Source organism: Stegostoma tigrinum, chromosome 8 (assembly GCF_030684315.1).
Source record: "Stegostoma tigrinum isolate sSteTig4 chromosome 8, sSteTig4.hap1, whole genome shotgun sequence".
Taxonomy (NCBI): domain Eukaryota; kingdom Metazoa; phylum Chordata; class Chondrichthyes; order Orectolobiformes; family Stegostomatidae; genus Stegostoma; species Stegostoma tigrinum.
In genome coordinates, this window is record NC_081361.1 from 47,191,390 (window position 1) to 47,213,777 (window position 22,388).

Genomic DNA, 22,388 nt, shown 5'->3' on the forward strand with positions numbered 1-22,388 from the left:
GTTTCAATATGGATCTCTTTGATGGCATCAAGTGTTCTTTTCCCATATCAGGCCGCTGCAAATAATGGGATGTCTATTGCAGCGTGGAGTCCAGAATCCTGCCATTTGCACACATGAGCTCCCCTCCACTCCCGTTGAGCCCTGTTTCTGAAGCCTCACGCAATCTTTGTAACGAGTGCAGGCCATTGAAAAAAATAATGACTTCATCCCGATTCCCTCATATATTTAAGTCAAATTTTAATTAAAATGACAAAAGAGATGGATTCCAACTGAATCTTTAAATGTATATATTATTTTGCAACGCGTTTTTAAAAGCACGTAGAAAGTGGTAAACCCAAAAAATAAATCTGCCTTTCCCTCAGAGTTATGGCGTTCTCCCCTCCCCCTTCTTATCCGTGTCTCTCTGGTCGCTGTTGCGTTCTGTACGTCCAGTTATAAAAGTGAAACAAAAGCAGCGAGAGAGAGAGAAAAAAAACCTCGCCGGGCTGCTTGCACACAGACAGGCTCCAGTAATGGCAGTGTATCGCCCGAACCCACAGCGCGCCGCCAGTACCTAAAGACGCTGAAGACATAACGGGGTTCGGTTTTTAGATCTTCAAACAGTTTCGAAATGAAAGTTAGGGTCATCGGATTAGCCTTTTACTCGCCACTTCACGTTGATTTGGCGCTGCTCGTGTAGGTGAGTACATGGCCCTTGTCATATTTTCTTTTGCCTGAAGCAAGGAACTACTTATAGCAGTAAGCTACGGGAAAGCGTATTTTTTTGAGGGGGGAGGGTGGGAGAAGAGAACAGCGATTGGTATAAAACATGCAAATTAGTTCTTTAACCGCAATAGAAAACAAGTCTGTCTGACTTGACGGGATAGATAAACAAGCTCGCTCTTTGATGTATTTTTCTGGCTGTCAGTTTCTTTTTTATATATTTTTCAGATGATAATTACGTCTTATTACGAAATACAAAGGGATCCCAGGGCAGATTACAAGAGAGCAAAGGTTTCATTTGCCCGCTCTAATCAAAGTGGTGGGAGTGCTGTGATGGAGAGGGGTCTGTAGAACGTCAGAGGCACAGAACACAGGGGCTTTGCCACGTAATTACAGGCGCGTATGAGCAGAATCTCGTCTCCCTGGGGTCGCCAATTTTAATTTATTCGGCGCAAAACAATCCCTGGACGGCACTCTGCTGGCTTTTGAAGTGCCAGAAAGGCCTTTTTTTACTCAGCAAGGAGAAGTACTACACACTTCAGAGTTCCTCCCGCCTCGAGTCTTCCAGCAAAAAAACTTTTCCCCCTCCTGTATGTGTGTCTCCTTTTGAGAACAGAGTAAGTTGAGAAAGCTCACTCGTACATCTGCAAAACATCATTCTTTCTAAACTGATGTCACCTATGTGAGTCAAGGAGAAGGAAGGACAACTTTTCTTCAAGTTCCTCTGAAGTTGGCTATGTGCTGCTGTTACATGGGCGTTGGAACATCTCTCTATAAGGGAAGTTTGCTCATTTTTTAACTTTAAAAAAAGTTTTGAGTTTCCCGGCGTCCGGTTCAAGTGTGGAGCTCTCTTTTCTGACAACATTGGCCTAAACTGGAGACGAAGGGCGTCGAGTCTCGGAAGGTTGCTAGAGTTTGCACCTACATTTTTTGTTTAAAATAAAAGATTTTTAAACATCTAAGCCATGACCTCGAGTTATCCTCATGTAATGGACAGGCAAACGTCCTCAGTACCCAGTCGCTTGGAGAACACTATCACGGCCAGCATGGACAATTTACAGTCTAAAAAGAATTTCACGGTGAGTCACCTGCTGGATCTGGAAGAAGTGGGGGAGATGAACCTCCAACAAGCCGACGAGAGTGTGAGTGAGGCGGGCAGGAAACTGGTCGAGTCGCCGGCGGTGACCAGCGGCAGTGACACCCCACAGCAAGAAAGTAAGTGTGAACAAAAAGAAATACAGTAGGGGACAAGGGGTTACTAACAGGATTATCACTGTGGCGCAAAGAGGGATCATCGCATTAACACGTACGTGTAAATGTCATGGAGCCGTTTGATATTACCGAACGTGGAGATACCGCTTGGCAGAGTCCCGAGGCGACTATTGAGAGGCAGCTGGAGATAAGAGTTTGGGGAAAAGAAGCGTAGAACCAATCACTTAAAAGTTGGCGACACAGGATTTCACCTTTATAAGCAGGACAGGCCACATTTCGCTTCCCTTTAAGTATATTTTTGAATTTTAAAAAAAACTCCCCCAGTGTAATATAGCTTCACGCAAAGTTCACATCTGAGATGTGGTGGAGAATGTTCACCGGCATCAAGATCGAGTACCGTTCGACTAATATGTGGTGAGGTCTAATAAATAGTATTTCATAAAGGAAATCAACAAGTGCAGATATGTTGAAAAATGTAAAGGAGACATAAATGATCAAGACACATACAGTCGCCAGGGTCGGGAAGTCAAATATTTTCAGACAATAATGTTACAGCACAATGTGATTACTGGAGAGGCTACAGAGAGGTAGACTATAATCTAATGACTCTCATCACTTCACTGGAAACCTTTTCAAGGACGTGCGTATGGATAGTAACATTAAATGTATTGCTTTGAAAAATCAAGGAGCTAATTCACAGCTAATTGAGCGAATGTAGAAGTGCATTTTTAAGCAATGTATCGCCTCCATTAGCAGGAACACATTGCACTGGATAGTTCATTCTCTCAGAACATGTGTAGGCATAATAAGTGTACGACTGAATTTGACAAAACTGCTTTAAGTGTCCCCACAGACAACAACAATGGTAATGACAGCTAATCTGATTAGTTTGATAAATTGATTTGTCATGCATCAGCGATAAAAGACGACATCTTTGTTTTCAATGAATCATGCCTAGCATGTAACGCTAAGGAAACATTTACTTCTAATTATCCACGGCAACACGCCGGCCAAAACCCTTGCACCAAATCACTGATTTTTATCAATTTTGGAAGTAGAACAATGATTAATTTTAGCGTAACTTGAATTTCTAGCTTTTTCTGTAAACTTAGTCGGTATAACCTGAGAGATGAGTCTAAATTATTTGAAATCTGCATCTTGCATTACATATACACGCATGCTTTGGTACACACATGGGAAAACTATGCAAGTTCATACCACATTTAACCTCGAAAAGAATTTTATTTCAACGTGTTATTTTTCAAATTCTTTTACAAGAAACATTTTAATTAGGCTCTCTTTTAGTGCTGGCACCAGTTTGCTAATAAAAGATAAGGGAAAGCGTGTAAATTTCTCAGTTCCTTTCATCCTGATGCTGTTAAGATAAAGATTGTTAGAAGTTTTCCGACTGCCCATGCATCAGAGTGAGTTTGATGCTGTGCCTGATTGATGTGAGGTGTTCAGAGCGTGCCTTGCTCTCTCTCTCTTTTCCTCCAGAGACCTCTGCTGACCATTAGATACGGCTTAAGGAGCTAGTTCAGCCTAAATTCATCGGCCCCCACCCCCTTTACATCTCTCTGACAGCACAGCAGATGTGAATCGGCGCCGGCAATGTGCCCCTGACCGGAGATCTGCCTTGATCCTCTGGTCTGAGAATCTGCCCCGAGCAACAGAACTAGCTTTAACATTTAGGAGGAGGCCCCGGGAAATGTCTACTAACAGTTTATAGTTTATAGTTCTCCACTACTTTTTAACTACCTAATTATGAAACATTTTGATGGTTAAGGGCATTTTGGTATCAATAATGAGTTTCATAGGACCACTTATTAACCCAAGAGGTTATTGCATGAGAGGAAGGAAGCCTGGGCTACCAAGTTAAAATCTGTTTTCAGCTGAAGGCCCGTTCTTCCAAATAAGGTTCTCTAGGTTAAAGGCATATAAGTATCCCCTGTCCAGCAATTTGAAACAACTGATTTCATACAGTTAACCAACAACTTTAAACCAACCCCTCACAATGCAATTTGAGGAAATGATGGCAGGATAGTTGATCCCCGATTTAACGCCACTTTGTCCCATCAGCCGATGTCACTCCCGATAGAACATACTTGAGGGAGTTTTAAATTCTTTTCACAGATACCCAATGATTCAATTTACACATTCACATATTCGATCACTCATGACACCAAATGCCGATAGTGGAAGGTTGCTTTGGCTTAAATGCAGAATGAAGTGTGAATAGAATCAAAACAACGTGACACCAGTCCCAAGACCATCGGAACCATTGGTTGCTATGTATTCTTCTGCTGGCGAAGAGGGAAGGCCTTTTATTTGTACAGTATGTCGTGAACAATCCTAGGGCGTAAGTTACTCAAAGTTGATCTGAGAAGAACTGACACCCCATGAATGATGCAGAAGGCGCAGGCATGTTTGAGTGACATTCCGACCAAGAGCAGCACAGATCTAAAACCTTTCTGGCGGGCTGATTTTGCTTTCTCTGTAAGAAGGCAAACGTTCCGATTTATGATTGCAAGAGGCAGAGCGTTTGAAATTTGTTTATATCAAGAAAAGATGTTATTTATTAACCCGACTCACAACCTTAATTATCAGTTCCAGCTGTAAATAATTATTTCATATGTTAGACAAAAAGAATCATTTTGGTAGAGGTTGGTAGGTCTCCAGTGGATTTATACCGAGATTGTGAATGGCTGGAGGTTCGGTCTGAACTACGTGCTGAATCAATCCGTTTCAGCCGCCAAGGAAATCACAACGTACATATTAGCATGAAGAAAACTGGAGGCTTTGTGTACAAGATAAAGAAGCTAATTAACATGCAATATAGTGTAACAACATTGTAAGACAGATTCTAAAATGGGAATCAACCAGCAAAATTCACACGGCCTAAATACCTAGCGGTCCAACCCTACAGGTCTCCAGACAATGTTACCCAATAGTCAATTTCACCAAATAATATCTAGTACACGCCCATTGTGCGAGCTAACTAAACTCTTAATCAACATTCACTACATTGACTCTTGGAAAAAGGTTTACTTTTAAAGGTTTATCATGTCAAACATCCATCATGTGTAGGTGGTAATTGGAACACAGATCTGTTATGACATTTCATTGATGCATGCATTATGGAACGTGCATTCATCGTTAAACGATTTCACTAGGCAATGGCAAAACATCCCTACTCTAGAGTCGCTTGGCGATTTTGTGGCGAACCCTAATTTCAGCCAGAGGTAGCCATTTCATTTCAGATTAGTGGTTGTGCAAGAAACCAGTTAATGGACACAGAAAATATATTATCCAAATATTTCTCTAATCCCCACGCAAGTTTCCTGTGCTAGGAAGTTCCCTGTCGCTGTTTCAGTTCTATTTATAGCTTAGGGAACCGGTAAAACTTTGCACAATATTGATGCTCAGTCCGGTTTAATCTTCGCATCAATCAAAGCTAAGGCACTGCTTTGGACTTGGGAATTACAGATAAAACAAATGGGATATTCTCTTAATAAAATGATGTAGCCCCAGGCATTCAGGAAAGTAATAAGATTGGGAAAACGTAAGAGAACGAAGGCTTTATTTTATGCCCTAGTTGTGATTTATAAACGAATACTGTTCCAAGTGGGCTCAAGAAGTAACAGGAAAGAGTCTTCTGATAATCTGGTTCCTTCTCACATACCAAGAAGGCTAAGAACACACGGGATACCTACAATAAGCGTGCTCCTAATAAATGTTAGGAGAGAAGTGGTCCTTTTTTTCCTGGACATTTGTTCCTCATTGAATATGTTTGATAGACTCTTCAGACAACATAAAATCTAAACTCTTAAGTGCGCAAATCGAAATTATAGCTTTCTGTGGGACAAGAGGGCCTAAATTGTTATCTCCACAGACCCCTCCCCAATCCGTTTTAAAAGTTAGAATGAGGGATAGTCGCTGTTCTTGATTAGCGCATTGACAGCGATTTACCTCAACAGGAGCACGGGCTGCCCGGATAACTGAGAAAATGAGTAGCCAGTTGCGGTAGTGCACAAATGGAAAGTGTTCAAGGTCCCCTGTACTTCGAGCAGATCTTTTGTCTCTTTTAATTTTCCAAGTGCTAACTGATTAAACGGTGCATGTAATTGTTTTTATGGAGTGTAGGTGATAAAATAAACACAGAGCAGAAGAAGAAACGGAAGCAGAGGAGGAACAGGACCACCTTCAACAGCAGCCAACTGCAGGCTCTGGAGAGAGTCTTCGAGAGGACGCACTATCCGGACGCCTTCGTTCGTGAAGATCTGGCCAGAAGAGTTAACCTTACCGAGGCCAGGGTCCAGGTAGTTTTCTTTTATTCCGGATAATATTTAGTTTTTTACTACCGTTTATTTTTAGCTCTCGCCATTTGATATAGTTCACTGGGAAAATGGGTAAAGGGTTTGTTCTCCCAGGTCTTTCACTGCTAACAAACCACGTAAGAAATATTGTCTCAATGCTGCGCTTATCGCTAGCGTTTTGCGCCTGTGTTAATGGTAGCTGAGCACCAAACAACTTTGTTCGACTCTCGGTTTTCAATCAACTAATTTAAAGTAACTCGAAGTGTTATTTTAAGACCTAAATCAGCTGCTCGCTGCTTAAGTATTCACCTTCAATATTATGGAAAGTTGTAATTCATTCCGCTATTGTAAAAAGCAATGTACATTCGGGGTAAGCGAACGCTTTCTTTTGCGGATGCTTGACATTAGAAATAAGGGGAGTTCCAGCCTACAGACAGGTTAGGCGTGAAAACTGACATCTTTGCAAACCCTTCTACACATAATTAGTTTATAATTTTAATTTAAAGCCTACAGAACCAAAAATGTTGGCATTCGGAACTTGCTTGTCATAAGTAATCTCAAATTCGCTACACACACGAAGGTAAATTCTTGTGTTACATTGTCTCATACACGCTATTGCCGCTTTTTGAAATCGCATGTTTTGAATAAATGGTGGGAAATCTTGGTCGATCTGTTACGTTCGAGAATATTAGCATCTAGAGAGTGGGGTTCAGCATCAGAGCGACTGAGGCTACATATCCAGTTATCTCATTGTTAGGTCATTGGCTCGAACCCGAAAGCATGACAGATACCTTTCCAGGAAACATGAAAAATGGCAAAATGTATGCACTGCAGGAAAAGAAGTTTAAGATGCATGCTCACGATTTCCTTTCGCCGATACACTATATCTTATTTCAGGACAGACTACCCCCTGCTGTCTGAACCTAGTTGAACAATATTGACCAGTGTTTTTCCGACTGAGATAATTGTTTCTGTGTGTACAAGTTTACTAAAACTGGTAATTGACGCACATTTTCTGCTTTAGCGTTCGATTTTGACGGCATCAAGCCGGACCCAAAAGCAAGGAAACTAGGGGCCATCTCAGATATAAATTGTAGAAGTTGTGACGACGTCATCGTAAAGGCCACGTTTCACATCCATTAACTAGGACACTGCAAATGCTTTTCTCCATCGGATTGGCAAATTTACTCTGTAACGGGGGTATCAGTGTGAACCTCTTCATTTACTTCACGTTTCCATTCAACGCCGTCGAAATAGCCCAATGGTGTCACGCAATAATGCTGTGACGATTTCCCAAATGCTATAGCTCAGGGCTGGGTGGATAAGTTATTCAGTAATCGCCGATCCTCATGAAACAGAAATCGCCATTTTTGCGTCACAGCTCAATTTATTTACATGTGACCAGAAATATGTGAGCCCCAAACTGTTCACCATTCTGCTGTGCGGTTATCAGCGAAACTTGAAACTTTCTCCCCCATTTTCCTTGTGAGTAGATATGTAACACATGACCAAAATACACAACCCACATATAGCATACGTGTGGCGTACGAACAGAAAATGCAAAACGTTAATATGCAGTTCCCAGGCAGTACACATAACACAAACACAGCACGTAACAAAATGCAAAGTAAGACTGAGTAGCTAATTGTTTCGGGCCAGAGAGAAAACAATTAAATATTAAAGTTTATAGTTGGACTGGAGGTACTTTGACCCTTATTTACAGTGTAAACGTAAGAAAACTGTAAGGGAAGAGTAGTCCCTGGAACAATGGGAACTTTCAGACTGAGAACTGTGCCTCCAAGCCACATGGGAAAAGATTTTAAGTGAATCAAAACAACAAATGCACGACAAATTGAAACACTCCCATCCATAGTATGATCCATTTCCACCACTGTGGTCAATTGTGTCATGTTCTTTGGAAGGCCTCGTATAAAACATGCCATCAAACCCGCAGTGTGTTTGACAGATATTCAGATTGCTTTTTTGCAAAAAATAACTATCAGCAGGTTTTTGGTAGAAGTGATTTTTGCCATATCATACAGGTGAGAGGAGTCCAAAGCACACTGTTTTGGTAGAATATAGCAGCAAAAGTCTGGGGATTCTGGGAATTTGAAATAAAAGTAGAACATTTTGTACATTTTTAGCGGATCAGCCAGCATCTGAAGAGTGGGAAAAATTGGCATTTCAGGTCTGTCATTTTTCATCAGCACATTTCATAGAATGCTGTCTGACCCCAGGCTATCTCTGTATCTTCAGCAAACTCGAAAGCTATAACTTCTGCTCTATCTACTTGTACTGTACACTATCATCGCCATTATACAGGAGGCTCTTCAGTGCATTCCTTGCTGCCAGAAAAAATCTGTAATTCATGACATCGTTTGTTTATGGCATTGAGTTTAGTTTGGCAAAGCCATTTTGATCTTATCAGAGACTAGACTCTAAACAGTAATTTCAACATGCTATAACATTCCAAATCTGTGTCCCATTGCAGTTCACAAGGTACGGATTTGACTCAGAAAGTGATGAAAAATTGAAAATAAGCCATTATTTATATGTGCAGTTAACTGTCCACATGTGAGAATATAGGGTGATTTTATTTTAATTTGGAAAGAAAACTACTCATCAAGCCCAGAATGTGTAAGAATGGCTTTGCATATTGGAGAAATTGGGTAATGCCAGCTTATTTATTGAGGTTGTTATTAGTTTGTTTGGAGGGGAGCTTATGGATTATTATACACTGCACTGCCCATAAATAGTTGACAACTTTTCACCTTTCATTATCAAAACTATAACGTTTCACAGACCCAGAAGGGTCCATGAATAGAATTACCATTGGTACTAAAAAATTGCTACAAAATTTATTACTTTAAAATCCAAGAACATCACTCCTAAATTATTTATCAAGTGGCCTTTCAGTCTTATGACATTCATCTAGCCACATTATGTAGATACTCCCCCTTACTTCTGTCCCTAATTGTGAACAAGATGCTTACAGTGTTCCCTTTCTGAGCAGGCATTACATTACTACCATGTAACGAACCCTTAGTGAAAGTGGTCAATACGTGAAAAGACCTGATTTAACTGTGGACTACCTGGGAAATCTGGTAGATTGTACATCTTTCAAATGAACATTTTAAAGTATTAGTAGGTGTTGAATCTCAATTTAACATCTGTGTTTAAATTTGAATCTGTTTATTTGTGGAACCTAATCCAATGGAATCTGCACATTTATAATTGACTAAACCAAAGAAGGGAGACTGTCCATAACTTTATAGCATAAACAGTAAAAGTCTAGATTATTTGCATTTCAGTTAAACCTAAGAATTCAAAGTGTAGGTTCTTTCTATGTCAGAGGGCCCATGACAACATTGATCAAGTTTTTGGTTGCAATCCTTCTGTCTTTTTACTGGGATGATTGCTTTAACATTGAATCCATCTTGTTGAAAAGCTTGCGATTAAAAATAATTATAACCAAATGAGTCATGTACCTTGGGTGTTGCTGGACAGCATACCAGTTATATTAGGAAGCAGTTACTAAGATTAGATGGAACACCAAATGTTCTGGATTTATTATTCATTCTCACTTCTCTCTCAGGTTTGGTTTCAGAATAGAAGAGCAAAATTCCGACGGAATGAGAGAGCCCTGTTGGCCAGTAAAAATGCTTCTATCCTCAAATCATACAGCGGGGAGGCAGTGGAGCAGCCCATGGCTCCACGCCCAGCACCCAGAGCCCAGGATTACCTGTCCTGGGGAACGACATCTCCATATGGGTAATCTCTTATTGGTAATATAAATGTCATCTTTAACTGCAATGCAAGAAAATTTGCCACAATGTAGATGCAACAATGTCCTCTTCAATGCATTCTCCAAGGCAAACAAAAATTTTTCTAACATGATTTCATAGATAATATTATCTACAATCTCATACAATGCTACAGGGAACTGTGCAACTTTGGATTTCAACTCACACAGCCCAAATTAACTGGCTATGTGGGAAATACAAAAGCCATAATGACAATAAAGTCACCTGTAATTGTCCTGGTATATCCTTTTGGTTAATGCTAAGTACAAATGTAATGTATAAAGGTATTTGAATGCAATAGTTTATGGAAAAGGGTGATAGACACAGAATAATGGATATCTGAAAGAGAAAATCTCATTAAATTTCACATTTACCGACATTATAACAATGACAATGTTCCAATAGTCCATTAGTTCTGAACCTTTCTGGGACATCAGTGGACCTGAAAGGTGTTATCTAAGTGCAAATTATCTTGTTATGGCAGAAAAACAGAGACATGAACAATTGGAAGAAATTTAATTGAGACCTGGCTGATATAAAGAGAGCAAAGTATTATCAGTTTATTAGCATAATTAGAATTCCACAGTAAGATAATAACCTTGAACTTCTGCTTTGTGGTCATTACCTAATAAACCTTGCAGGTTCTCATAGCTGTTGCAGTGATTTCCATGACTTTGGTGTGAATTGGCAGTTTCATCTAAGTACAGTTGGGAAGTAATCCTGTGCATTTAGATTTTTACCTGTTCACACTGTTGAGAAGATTTAGTAAGAAACTCCAGCAACTGAAATCTATAGCATCCCCAAATAGGCCCAAACCCAATACAACTACTTCTTCAGTAATATGAAGTCCCATCACAATGTGTAAGTATTGAGGCCTCAATACTGGAGTGTTTGAACAAATTTAAAATGACAAAGAATTGTACCTGTGTCGTTTTCTTTTTGTCTGTCTGGACTTGTCAGTAGTCAGCCAGCTACTTAAAAAATTTATTTATTTCAGATGGTCAGTACTTGCAGTGGACAATTGGAGTTCAGTAGCTATGCCTATTAGCAGCAAAACGTCAATGGTAAATTTACAGTCTATAATGGCAGGATAATAAAACAAATTCATGGCTTTAGAATTGTGAAAGAGAAACAAGAAAGTGAGGACTTAAGGAATTACATTATTCTTTGTAGTAATCAGAAGATGAAATCAACATGGGTTAAGTTTCCATTGGGCATGGCACTAATGAGCACCCACAGGCAATATCCAAGTGCTAAGTCATTACTCAACAGATTTAAAGGCCAGCAGGGTCATATAAAACTCTTTCTTTATTTATTCATGGGATGTGGGCATCGCTTGCCAAGCCAGCATTTATTGCTAATCCTTAACTAGCCTTTAACTGAGTGGCTTGCAAGACCATTTCAAAGGCCGGTGAACAGACAACTACATAGCTATTGTCTGGAGTTACTTGTGGGTCAGACAGGAAAGAATGGCAGATGTCCTTCCCTAAAGGACATTCGTGAAGCAGATGGATTTTTTATGACAATTGTTACATGGTCCCCATTAGGCTTTTAATTCCTTATTTTTTATTGAATTCATATTACACCATCTGCCATGGTGAGATGCAAAGCCAAGTCCCCAGAACACTGGGATAACAATGTGTGGAGCTGGATGAACACAGCAGGCCAAGCAGCATCTTAGGAGCACCTAAGGTGACGTTTCGGGCCTAAACACTTGCCTGGGTCTCCGGATTATTAGTCCAGTAACATAATCACTGTACACCACCCACTCTTGGCTCATTTAGCTGGATGTTTGGTTTGTGATGAGAGTGATGCCAACAACGTGGGTTCAATTCCTACACTGGCTGAGATTATCATGAAGTACTCTCCTTCTTAACCTTTCCCCTGCTTGGGGCGTTAAACTGGCACCAGCTATCTCTCTCTAATGATAGAGCAGCTCAATGGCCTAGTAAGACTATGGTGACTTACCTTTACTTTATAAGATTTCAGATTATAGATATCACTGGAATCTTACATTTAAATTGTGTCCATTAATTCACCTCCAGTATTTATTACTAAATAAATTATTGATCTTGTTTTTTTTGTTCTACAAATGCATAGCCAGCAGTAAGTGGAGCACTGAAATATTCTGTAAGGAACAATGACTGTTCATAAGGCAAACGTATTTTGAATTCACACTTAAGGTTTCTTCCAATATGATTGGATTTGGTTATTGTGAAGTTCAGCTGATCCTAAAACAATGCCCTTTATTAAGAATATATTCCCTAAAGTCTTACTTAATTTCAATTAAAAAAACACCCTTAACACTTCTTGTGTATCAACTGTCCCTCAGTTGGTAGATTTGTCTATGGGTCACAAGATTCTGAATTTAGTATTGACTCCACACAAAACTAAGGCTGATATTCTAGATTGGTATTGCGGAAGGCATCATCTTTTAGACAAGAGTCTACTCAAGTGGACACAAAAGATCCAAAGGCACTATTTCAAAGAAGAGCAGGGAGTCATCCCAGGTGTCCTGGCCAATACTTATCACTCCATCAACACCACGAATAATGATTATCTGGTCATTATCTTATAGCAGCTCTGAGAATTTGCTGTGTGCAAATTGGGTATTGTGTTTCTACCACTCCAACATTGGCTACAAAGGGTTTTGAAATGTCTGGTGCTTGTGAAAAGTACTATTTAAATATAAGTTATACATTTGCTTTTATGTGGAAGCATTTATCTGAGCCTTTGCAACACTTTCTGAGGTAAAATATTGAAAAGCATTCCACAACTCAGAATAGTTTCCCCTGCTTCACCATTGTTCCAACTTATTACTATACCCTTCATACTATGTTAAATAATTGTAAATAAACTGGGACTAGATGCATTACATTTCGACCTTTATTATTTATAGCATCCAAGAGACTGCGTTTAAAACAATCATTACTGGCTATTAATTACACATCCCAGTTCCTAGAGGTCTTTTCAGTTGTAATTAGATTCCGTAATTAGGTGGTTAACTTTTTGATGGTTCATCTCATGTTGGCCAGGGACCAGCTGCTACTTGTTAAAATAGTTTGTCCTTTGCTAATTAGTGGATTCAGTAAAGAGATCCTTCCCGACTGTGTTCCTCATGGCGGTCATAGTTCCATATAAATAGAAAGCAATAGAAGTATTGTTGTGGAGTGTTGGAATTTAGAGCCAGATCAGATTCATTATTGAAATTATATCTAACTTCTTTTAGTATCTTACTTTAGTTATAGTAAATATATTTCAATTTTATTTAAAACTTCATGGCCTTTACCCTGTTGACAGTATTCATGACTTTAGAGTTAATGAAGATATGGAATAAGTCCTGTTTTTAAAAAGGAAATGTCACTTAATTATAAAAATTCTATATTTAAATACAATCTCTCACTGTCCTGTTCTTTGCTATGATTTATACTTTAAAGTAATCAGAAAAGGACAGCAAGAAGAAATTTTATTTAGAGTTATCTATTAGGCCATCATGAAGCTACAGGAAAGTAGCCTCATCAGTTCACTGGCCTTATTACAGTCACAATGTTTCTCACATTTATTTTCCTGAATTGAAACATGAAAATGTCACGAGAAGGACTCTTTACGCAAAACATTTGGCCCAGTAGTATCTGACAATTAGGAAGCACAAGACTCAAATTAACAGATCTTCCTTAAGTATTTACATCTATGACAACTTAGAACTGCACATTGAAAGGGACATTTACTATTAAATATTAAGTAAAATTATTTCTAGGCTATGGTGTAATATAGGAAATACAGTGCAGCAAACATTTTTATTTTAATATTTTTGAAATTTGTATATTTAACACAGAATAAGAAAGCCCACTGAACAAGCTACTGAGTTGAAATGTACAAGGGCAAGGTAGTTTAAACCAGGTTGAAAGGTGAAATTTTTGTGATCTATTATTATAGTTTGTAAAATTTATCAAAGTAAACAATGTGCCATCTTCAAAACTCAACTAACAAAGCTGCTTGATCATTATATAGCATTTAGTACACTTAGAAAACAGAATCTTGCTATATGCACATTGAATATTTCTTCCCACTTTACACGTGAATTATAACAGAAATCATTACTACCTGAAAGCCATGTTCCTATTATTACCCCAGGCAGTACTTCAGTATATAATGACCTTTTGTGGATAGATTTTACATAAATAATTACTAATTTGGCTAGCCAAGCTTTAAAGCAGAAAATTGATCTATTTAAGGGCACTGCAATGATCATGTGTCTTAAGAATACAATTTGCTTAGTATGATTACTAAGCATTCTCAAAATTGTTTGGCTCTAATATCTGTCATACTTTGTGAAAACCACTGATTCTAATTATCTAACTCACTTGGAAATATTATTATGAATTGGGAGGACAATCCTGTGAGCAGCATTGCCAAAGAAACATTCCTACTTAATTTTCTTTAAATGCGATATATAGTGTCTTTTAATTTTTTCCCTTTTTTTCTTTCTCTGCTTGAACTTTCCAATGATGTGTCATATCTATTTGAGTTAATATCTTCTACACCTCTGACAATATAGCTTTGAAACTAGTAACTGGATGATGGTAAAATCACTTTGGGCAACAATTGTTCATTCCAGTATTGCAGCTGAAATTCATAACTTAGCCCACAGGGCTTTGAAAACATAACCATTTTCCACTGTTCAGTGATACAGAACAGATAATTAATTTCAAGGTTATTTTCATAAGTGTTCACACATCCCAAAGTTATCTCCTAGACCATAGAATTAATGTCATGAAATGTTAGCTCCCCTTCTAGAACAAACAAATTTGTATCAAATTATTGCAATGATATGTAATCTGACAAAATTAATTTTAGATAACTATTCATCAGTCATTTTTATGTAAACAGTTTACATTCCACCTTATTAATGCTTAATGTATAAACTTCCAGAGCAGGCCAAAGCCGTACATCTCTAATCCTGAACATATGCTATCTGACCTATGGAATGGGATTTCATTGTGTATAATCATTGCTAATACTTCATTACTGATCCTTCTATATAGACTGACATGATCCATACAGTCATTGTACATGTATCTTACTTGGTCTTAGTGTTTAACTAAAATACACCTGGAAATTAACTTGTGAAAATCCTTACTTTCTTCAGTTTTCTTTTCCTACAACTAACATGCTTCAAAATTCAACATTTCTAACCTGTACTTCTACACTTATTCTATTTTCTTTTCCACTCATTTCAACTTTGGCAGAGTCTTGGAGTATGAGCTTTTTTGTGACTTAACCTAACTAATGCAAATTCCTAATAATCTATTTTCTAATCATTAGGAAGCAGTCATAGTTTCAGATCTAATTTCAAATATCAGCTAATAATTTGCCTGTAAGACATTAATCATATGCCCAGCCTATCCATGGCTATTTTTCACATAAATGTCATTCACTAATCAGTCTGGTCACCACCGCTACTAGTGAGACCCATTTCACAGTTCACATTTCTGTCAGACATTCCTACCACTGATTATTTTACCACTAGTGTTATGAGTATGATTGGGATGGAGAGAAGAAATTTTGTGCCCACAGTGACTTAATCAACAATTTGCTTTTACAGTGCTTTAAGCAACGTGTGAAGTTCCACTGACTGTGCCGCAGCTAATGGCAATGCCAGAGTAAATCTATTTGATTTTCTAAGGCTAGACCCAGTAAAATGAATCTTTTCATGGCTCAGTTTAACCAATCCATTGTTGCTCCCTATATGAGACACAAGTGACACTAAATAGTAATCATTCTACACCTCTAAGTGTACCATAACAGCAAATGGATTTGTATTTTCATTTATTTATTTCACTCCATCTGTCCTGCCAGCTAACTTTCACAATTGTCTTTGTAGTTTTTCTTATGGCTTATTTGCTCACATGGGCCCCATGAACCATAATCCCTGACAACCAAGAACACTGGAGATCTATTTCCACGCCATATTTCACCAGTCAGCTGCTGCAATGAATGAGACACTAGATTGCTGGTTTCTCTCCTTTTAAACAAACCACTGCCCCCATTTAGCCCTCACTCTGATGGTGTGAATATATACTGCAGCTACCATTTGAAAAATTGTGAACACAAATTTATACACCAAAGTTCTGAAAACACTTGATGTCTGATTTGGTATATTTTTATCATGCCTGTTTGTTTTCTCTTTCTTTTCCAATTATTGCACTGTACTTTCCTTCAACCAACTTATGCTACCTCCAACATTTCACTCAAATAACTGTTATCCCGACGTGAATCTACATAGTGAATGTTGGGCATAAAATTTAACTGTAAAAATCATCACAGCCAAGTTGGCTTTTGACTTCACTTGACACTCAAACATACACAATTTGTAGCAGGAATTAGTGAATACCTAACAGAACTACAGCAATGGACATTTAGGTAGTGATTGTGATTAGCGTGTGAACACTAGCAAATTTCTCCTTCATAAGTCTAGAGATGCTGAGGCCATTTGTTTCAATGCCAACAGCAATGTCTCAATATCAATTGCAAGAACACTGTCCAGGGATGAATCGTGTGGCGTTCTCATCTTTATTTTGGTGTTACAAAGGAGCAATTGTTTTAACCCACCAATTTACTAACATAGCCATAAAAATGGAAATGTTCCTGTGTAAATAATCACTTAGTGCAGGATGTGTTTTAGTCATGCACAACACATTTCATGTGACTTCATCTCAGCACACTTATTAATATGTGTATATATAATTTATATACAGACTCTGTGATAAATAGAATAGCATGAAAAGTAATAATCTATTACTATTGCTTACTATTATTGCCACTTCTACTGTCATTGCTATTGGGAACAACATTGATTTGTTCTCAGGCATTTCGATGACAATAAACCTTTTGCCCCACCTGAATGTGTATTAGTAATTCACACATGCAGGTTTTATATTTCGTCTCCTGTTCTCTAGTCAGAGATTTTAAAAAAACACATCGGTGGCAGTGTTATCCCAGCATCCACAGCACTGTGCAAGGTATCTGGTGAAACTGCAGACTTTATAGATCTTAAATCTTTATAAATTTAGTTAAGCTCTATAACATGTGGAGTAATGATTTATGTTGATAATTAAAACACATGCACACAACACACACAGCACACATACATACACAAGCACTTTGTTTTAATGTTAACTTTATGCAACACAATCTGAAATGTATTTATTCACTTGAAATTGACGTTATTCATTTGGAATGATTGCTATGTCAATAATCTGATGTCAATAGAACCTTATCAATAACCAGTACATCAAGGGTAATTTCCACATTTTCTGTGCACAACCTTTCTAAACAGACTCTATACACTTGAGGATCAACCTTACCCTACTGCTAGTCTCTTTGGCCGTACATCCTATTGGACTCCATAAGTCCCATCCACAATTCCTCTGTACACAATGGGTATGTATCAATCACATTCATATACAATGTACCCATATGCCTAGATATAAATAGCACTGATCAGTAACACTCAAGCAATGTACATCACTTATTTTATAAGGGCTGTAGCTCAGATTTGTCAAGGAGGATATGTTACCAGGGACTAACACATCTGCTGAAATTTTGTTTGTCCTTGATTTTTCTATTTCTTTCTCTCTTTCCCACTCACACACATATTTAATTACACACAAAAAAATCTTCATTTTTCTCATATGCAGATCTTCTTTCTGCTTCTCACAGCTACCTCCAAGAAAATAATATAGAAGTATTTAATAAACTTGAAGGGAAGTAACAAATGAGAACAAAAATATGCTACTACAGTACAAGAAAAGGCACAGGAAATATCATTGCTAGCTGGGTGATATATATCATACTCCATTGTTTACTACAGGATATTTTAATTGTAACAGCTGAAATAGGCTTATAATTGGAAAAAATGTGTTGAATTTAAAATGTTTAGTTAAGGTCTCTTTTCCTTCATGACATTTCAAATCATGTTTATTTATGATTATTTTTACTATCTGATAACCATCATCAGCATATATTTTATAGCACCTTTAATGTAATAAAGTGTCCCCCAAACTGCTCAGCAGGCACTTTAAAGAACAAAATATGACATCAAATCACATAAGTGGATTTAAGGTCAGATGACCAAAAACTCAGTCTAACAGGTAGGTTTTAAGGTAATATCTTAAAGGAGGAAAGTGAGCTAGACAGACAGAGACATGAAGAGAGGGAATTCCAGGGCTTAGGATCTACCTAAATGAGGGGAGCTGCTGATTTAAAATTGGGGGTGCTCAGCAGAAGAGAATTAGATAAGCACATTTATCTTACAGGTTCCTGGGTAGGAGAAGATTACAGAGATTGGGAGGGGTGAGAACAAAGAAATGAATTTTAAAATCAAGGTATTGGTTTTTTTTGACTGGAGCTAAGTGAGCACATGAGTGGTTGATGAGCAAGGCTGGCTGCAGACTAGGAAATAGTTAACAAAATTTTGGATGAATTCAAGTTTATGCAGGCCCAAGTATGGAAGACCAGCCAGAACCTCATTGCAATAATTAAGGCTAGAGGTAACAAAGGAATGAATGAATTGAGACAGGGATGAAGCTGGGAGATGTTATGATGATGAAATCTCCTGTCTCAGTAATTGAATAAATTTGTGGTCAGAAACTCACCTTGGGGTCAAGTATCATACAAAAGCTATTAAGATCCAATGAACATTTAAATGTCCTGGAGTCATTTGTGAATCACTTAGAACACTGTCAGTCAACCTAATAGCCTGTCTGAACATTTTATTTGTGTAGTAAAAGAAAGGGAAAAGATAAGTGCAAAGGTATGAATGCTATATCTGGGTAACTAGGAAGTTACTAGTATTTTGAGCAATGCATAAATAAGTAAAATATTGCACTGAACTCTGGATTAGGAGCTGTGCCTGTCAGTTTATACATCATGTCTTTCATTTGTATTGACTGGTTGTGTTGAAATGTGTCCTCTTCAATGTTAAATGTATGACAGTCTCAGCATTGATACATTGACTCCTCCATTTCTTCAATGCAAACTATAATATAATAGATTAGTAATTTGTTGATTATTTAATTTTGGTTTGTAGGTAGCCTCTCCCCACAGGCACAAAATAGTTGATAATAAGATGTCCCCTCGTGCAAGCGATTGTTTGTGCCTTGGGTAATGTATCACTCAGGCAGAGCTATCTATACATGGTAGTGGTTTTAATTTGCATGACTTGTACTTAATTCATATAGGCTTGACTGGGTATCTATGTTTTAAACAGTAACAATAACATTTAAAATGATTAATGTAGTCCACTATAATGTTAATGTTATTTATACGCTAACAGATCAGTCAGCTCTTCAGTAAATGATATATTTTCTTTAACGACCTCTGAATGGTGAAGGTTTTGCCATATTACAATGCAACTTGAGCACATATGTTTACGGTAGGCAGGGCAGAGACGAAAATATAACTAAATAATGCTAGCGCACATCAATCTAAAGCAAATGCCTGTAACGGTGTAAAACTTCATGAGGATTCCTGGTATTAAAGAATGAATAACTAAAGTAAAAGTTAATGCAGTGAAGTACATAATTTCACTGTTCCAAACGGGGCGGTTTTCTTTAGAGAAAATGTTACCCTTTCAAGAGTGTGACGAACAATAAGCCACGCTAAGTTTGTATTGTGTCTTTTGTGCCATAAGCATACTGAAGTCTCTTTGAAGTGCAAAGGCCGTCCTTTTGTAAGTGTACGGGATATGATATGAGAGCCTGGGCTTCACAGGGACCTTCATAGTGTTTTAAATTGCTGAAAGGGCTACATGCAACATGACCCATAAGGCAAGTGTAGGCGTTTGATGTGGAATTTACCTACGAATTAAAATTAAATGATTAAAGGCGGCTGAAATTTGGTTTCAAAACTAAAGTTTCAAACGATCAGATCGCTCATCTGTATATAAAAAAACACAGTTGGACAGTGTCTCTCGGAAGTCCAAACCTTTTCCTAATTTCTCCCATCCTTTTCATAAAACTCTGAGCTGGAATGGGGTGCATTTTAAAATTACAAGTAGTGAAATACTGGATATACAAATTTCGAGAGACTAAGATCCATGCGTATGCTAACCGCAGTAATATGCCATGGTCCTGGCTTAATAGGTGACAATAAGTGAAAGGTTACAGAGGACAGTTAGGAAGAGCAGAAAGAAATTCCCCTACCGATCGGATGGCACCGGACGCTCAAAAAAAATGCGTAACCTGCGGATTTAACTCCTACAATACCTTACAGGGAGTATGCATGAGATTTTAATATTTTAGGAGCCTATATAATTAGATATAACGGTGAGTAGTTCTCTCAACCACAGAATTTGAACTGAGATTAAGAAACCGTGAAATGCAGAGCAAAACTCTGTTCACTTGGCCTTGGCCAACACCCTTTGCTGTTCCAGCAGTTCTACTATCTCTTACATACCGCTCCCAAAATATTGAGGGTACACTGTATATTCATTCTCTGGAGCTCTTCTCATTTCAGGTCTTAATTCAGCTAAGCGCCAGAAATTGTTAATAGGTCGCTTTGTTACAGTTTTATTCTGAGCTTCCGCCTCTTCTTTTCACCCTCGGACCCGATGTAATAGTAGAAGCGATTGGAACCACTGCGAACACCAACCTGTTTCTAAAGAATTCAACCACCAGAAGTCGTTTATTTCATATCGTTAATTTATTGTTACTGCAGCTTAAGTGGGATATTGCTTTGCACAGCAAACGGAGACCCTTATTTACTCGAAATGTTTTAGACTAGCAAATCATTGTCGGAAGTGGAAAGTATTAAAAATACGTTCGTTGCCAATGGGTGACATATTTTACAAAATAGCTGTGGTATTTGTTTTATCAATAAGTGTTGCCTACCTGAACCTAACACATTCTCTATTTACCCTGATATAAAAATCCCTGATCTAAAAATTTCTTAAGGCAGACTGTTGATAACGCTTGTAATTCCACCAGTAATGTGAAAAAGTTGTTAAACTTTAGCACATATACAAAAATACTGTAAAATAAAATCTTACAAAGGAAAATATTTATGATGGCTAGTTAACATCCGTGTGTTTGTCCCGCAGTGCTATGGCCACGTACTCCTCCTCTTGTGCTACCACTAACCCTACTCAAGGAATGAACATGGCCAACAGTATTGCAAACCTTCGCCTCAAGGCCAAAGAATACAGCTTACAAAGAAATCAGGTGCCCACCGTAAACTGAGCGTCTTTCATGGACTGAAGCAACCACGGGTCCTTCTATTCCCTGCAGCCAGACAGCATCAGCAAATTATCTCACGGAAGGACAAGGACACAAAACTATAAACAGCAACAAATATCCCAGTACAACAGGCAAACAAAAACAAGGACACGCACAAATACTTGACCTGTATAGAGCCAGAATTGCTGATGCGTTTCATCCCTGTGGATTTTTAATAACGACAAGAGTAAGTATATATTCCAGTTTTGTCAAAATCTTTTCCACCCTGGATTTAAGATACTGGGACACAACTGTCAAACTTTGGCTAGACCAATTGCAAGATTTTTTTTTGTTGTGTGTATGTTTTAAATGGGCTTTTATTAGGTTTCCAACTGTGTTGTATTAAAGTTATATTGTATTGTTTCTATACAGATTTTACATTTTGTATCTCATGACAAGGTTATTGTTAGCAATGCATCTTTTTTTCTATAGAGGCAAGCTTGATAAGGCAATCTTTTTGTTGACCAAACTATTTTTGAAATAAGGCAAATCTGATTTCCTGTTCTGTCTACGTCTGTAACAGCCTTTACCGATTCTTAAAGGAAAAACGATTCTGTTGTGTACAATAAAGGAACAAGCACTCAAAAGACGTGGGTTTATATCTGACTAGAAATGCATCAATAAATTATTACGAAAGTATTGTTGGTGCCAAATGGGTCTTTTTTAAAACTGATTGCTTTATTTTCTTTTTTAATAATAATGCGATATACACGAGTCAAGCACACAAGATACACTGGGCATTTAAAACTATTTTGATTTTATACATACAGAGACTCAAATTGCTTGTTTGCTTTTTGATGGCAGGTTTTTAAAGTTCTGCAGCGTATATGAAGATAATTACACAAAATGAGCAGGGCGGCCATCCTTTCCCACACTCTATCCTTTCCCAACTCTCTCCCAGTGCACATGCACCCCATGTCAAATCTCTTATTGGCCATTTAAAAGAAAGCCAAAAGTAATTCTACAAACGCTCCTCGCTTGGCTTACTGCAGGGCGATTTCAACTGAGGCTTGTTTGTCTGGGAAATGTAAAGTTATACATCAGCCCAACATTTATGTTATTAAAGCAGAATTTGAAAT

The 22,388-nt window shown here is 38.0% G+C and overlaps 1 protein-coding gene across 3 annotated transcripts; it reads left to right on the plus strand.

Moving 5' to 3' along the window:
- The first annotated feature begins 216 nt into the window (after positions 1 to 216).
- prrx1b (paired related homeobox 1b) lies at positions 217 to 21,948 on the plus strand. 3 transcript variants are annotated; one of them, XM_048539970.2, is made up of 6 exons: positions 217 to 679; positions 931 to 1,917; positions 6,058 to 6,233; positions 9,826 to 10,001; positions 17,373 to 17,476; positions 21,135 to 21,243. In XM_048539970.2, exons 2-5 carry the CDS (start codon positions 1,668 to 1,670, stop codon positions 17,443 to 17,445), a joined length of 675 nt encoding a protein of 224 aa, XP_048395927.1. In that variant the 5' UTR covers positions 217 to 679; positions 931 to 1,667; the 3' UTR covers positions 17,446 to 17,476; positions 21,135 to 21,243. The 3 variants fall into 3 exon arrangements, with proteins under 3 accessions (XP_048395927.1, XP_048395928.1, XP_048395926.1); XM_048539971.2 differs by lacking the exon at positions 17,373 to 17,476 and having other exon boundaries at positions 219 to 679; positions 9,826 to 10,015; positions 21,135 to 21,245; XM_048539969.2 differs by lacking the exon at positions 17,373 to 17,476 and having other exon boundaries at positions 228 to 679; positions 21,135 to 21,948.
- Positions 21,949 to 22,388: the final 440 nt, after the last annotated feature.

What these genes read in the sequence shown, in the direction of transcription:
- prrx1b (XM_048539969.2), top strand. Translation starts at nt 1,668, where the DNA reads ATGACCTCGAGTTATCCTCATGTAATGGACAGGCAAACGTCCTCAGTA. An exon ending in TGACACCCCACAGCAAGAAA is followed by an intron (nt 1,918 to 6,057) that starts GTAAGTGTGAAC and finishes TATGGAGTGTAG; the next exon opens with GTGATAAAATAAACACAGAG. An exon ending in GGAACGACATCTCCATATGG is followed by an intron (nt 10,002 to 21,134) that starts GTAATCTCTTAT and finishes TTTGTCCCGCAG; the next exon opens with TGCTATGGCCACGTACTCCT.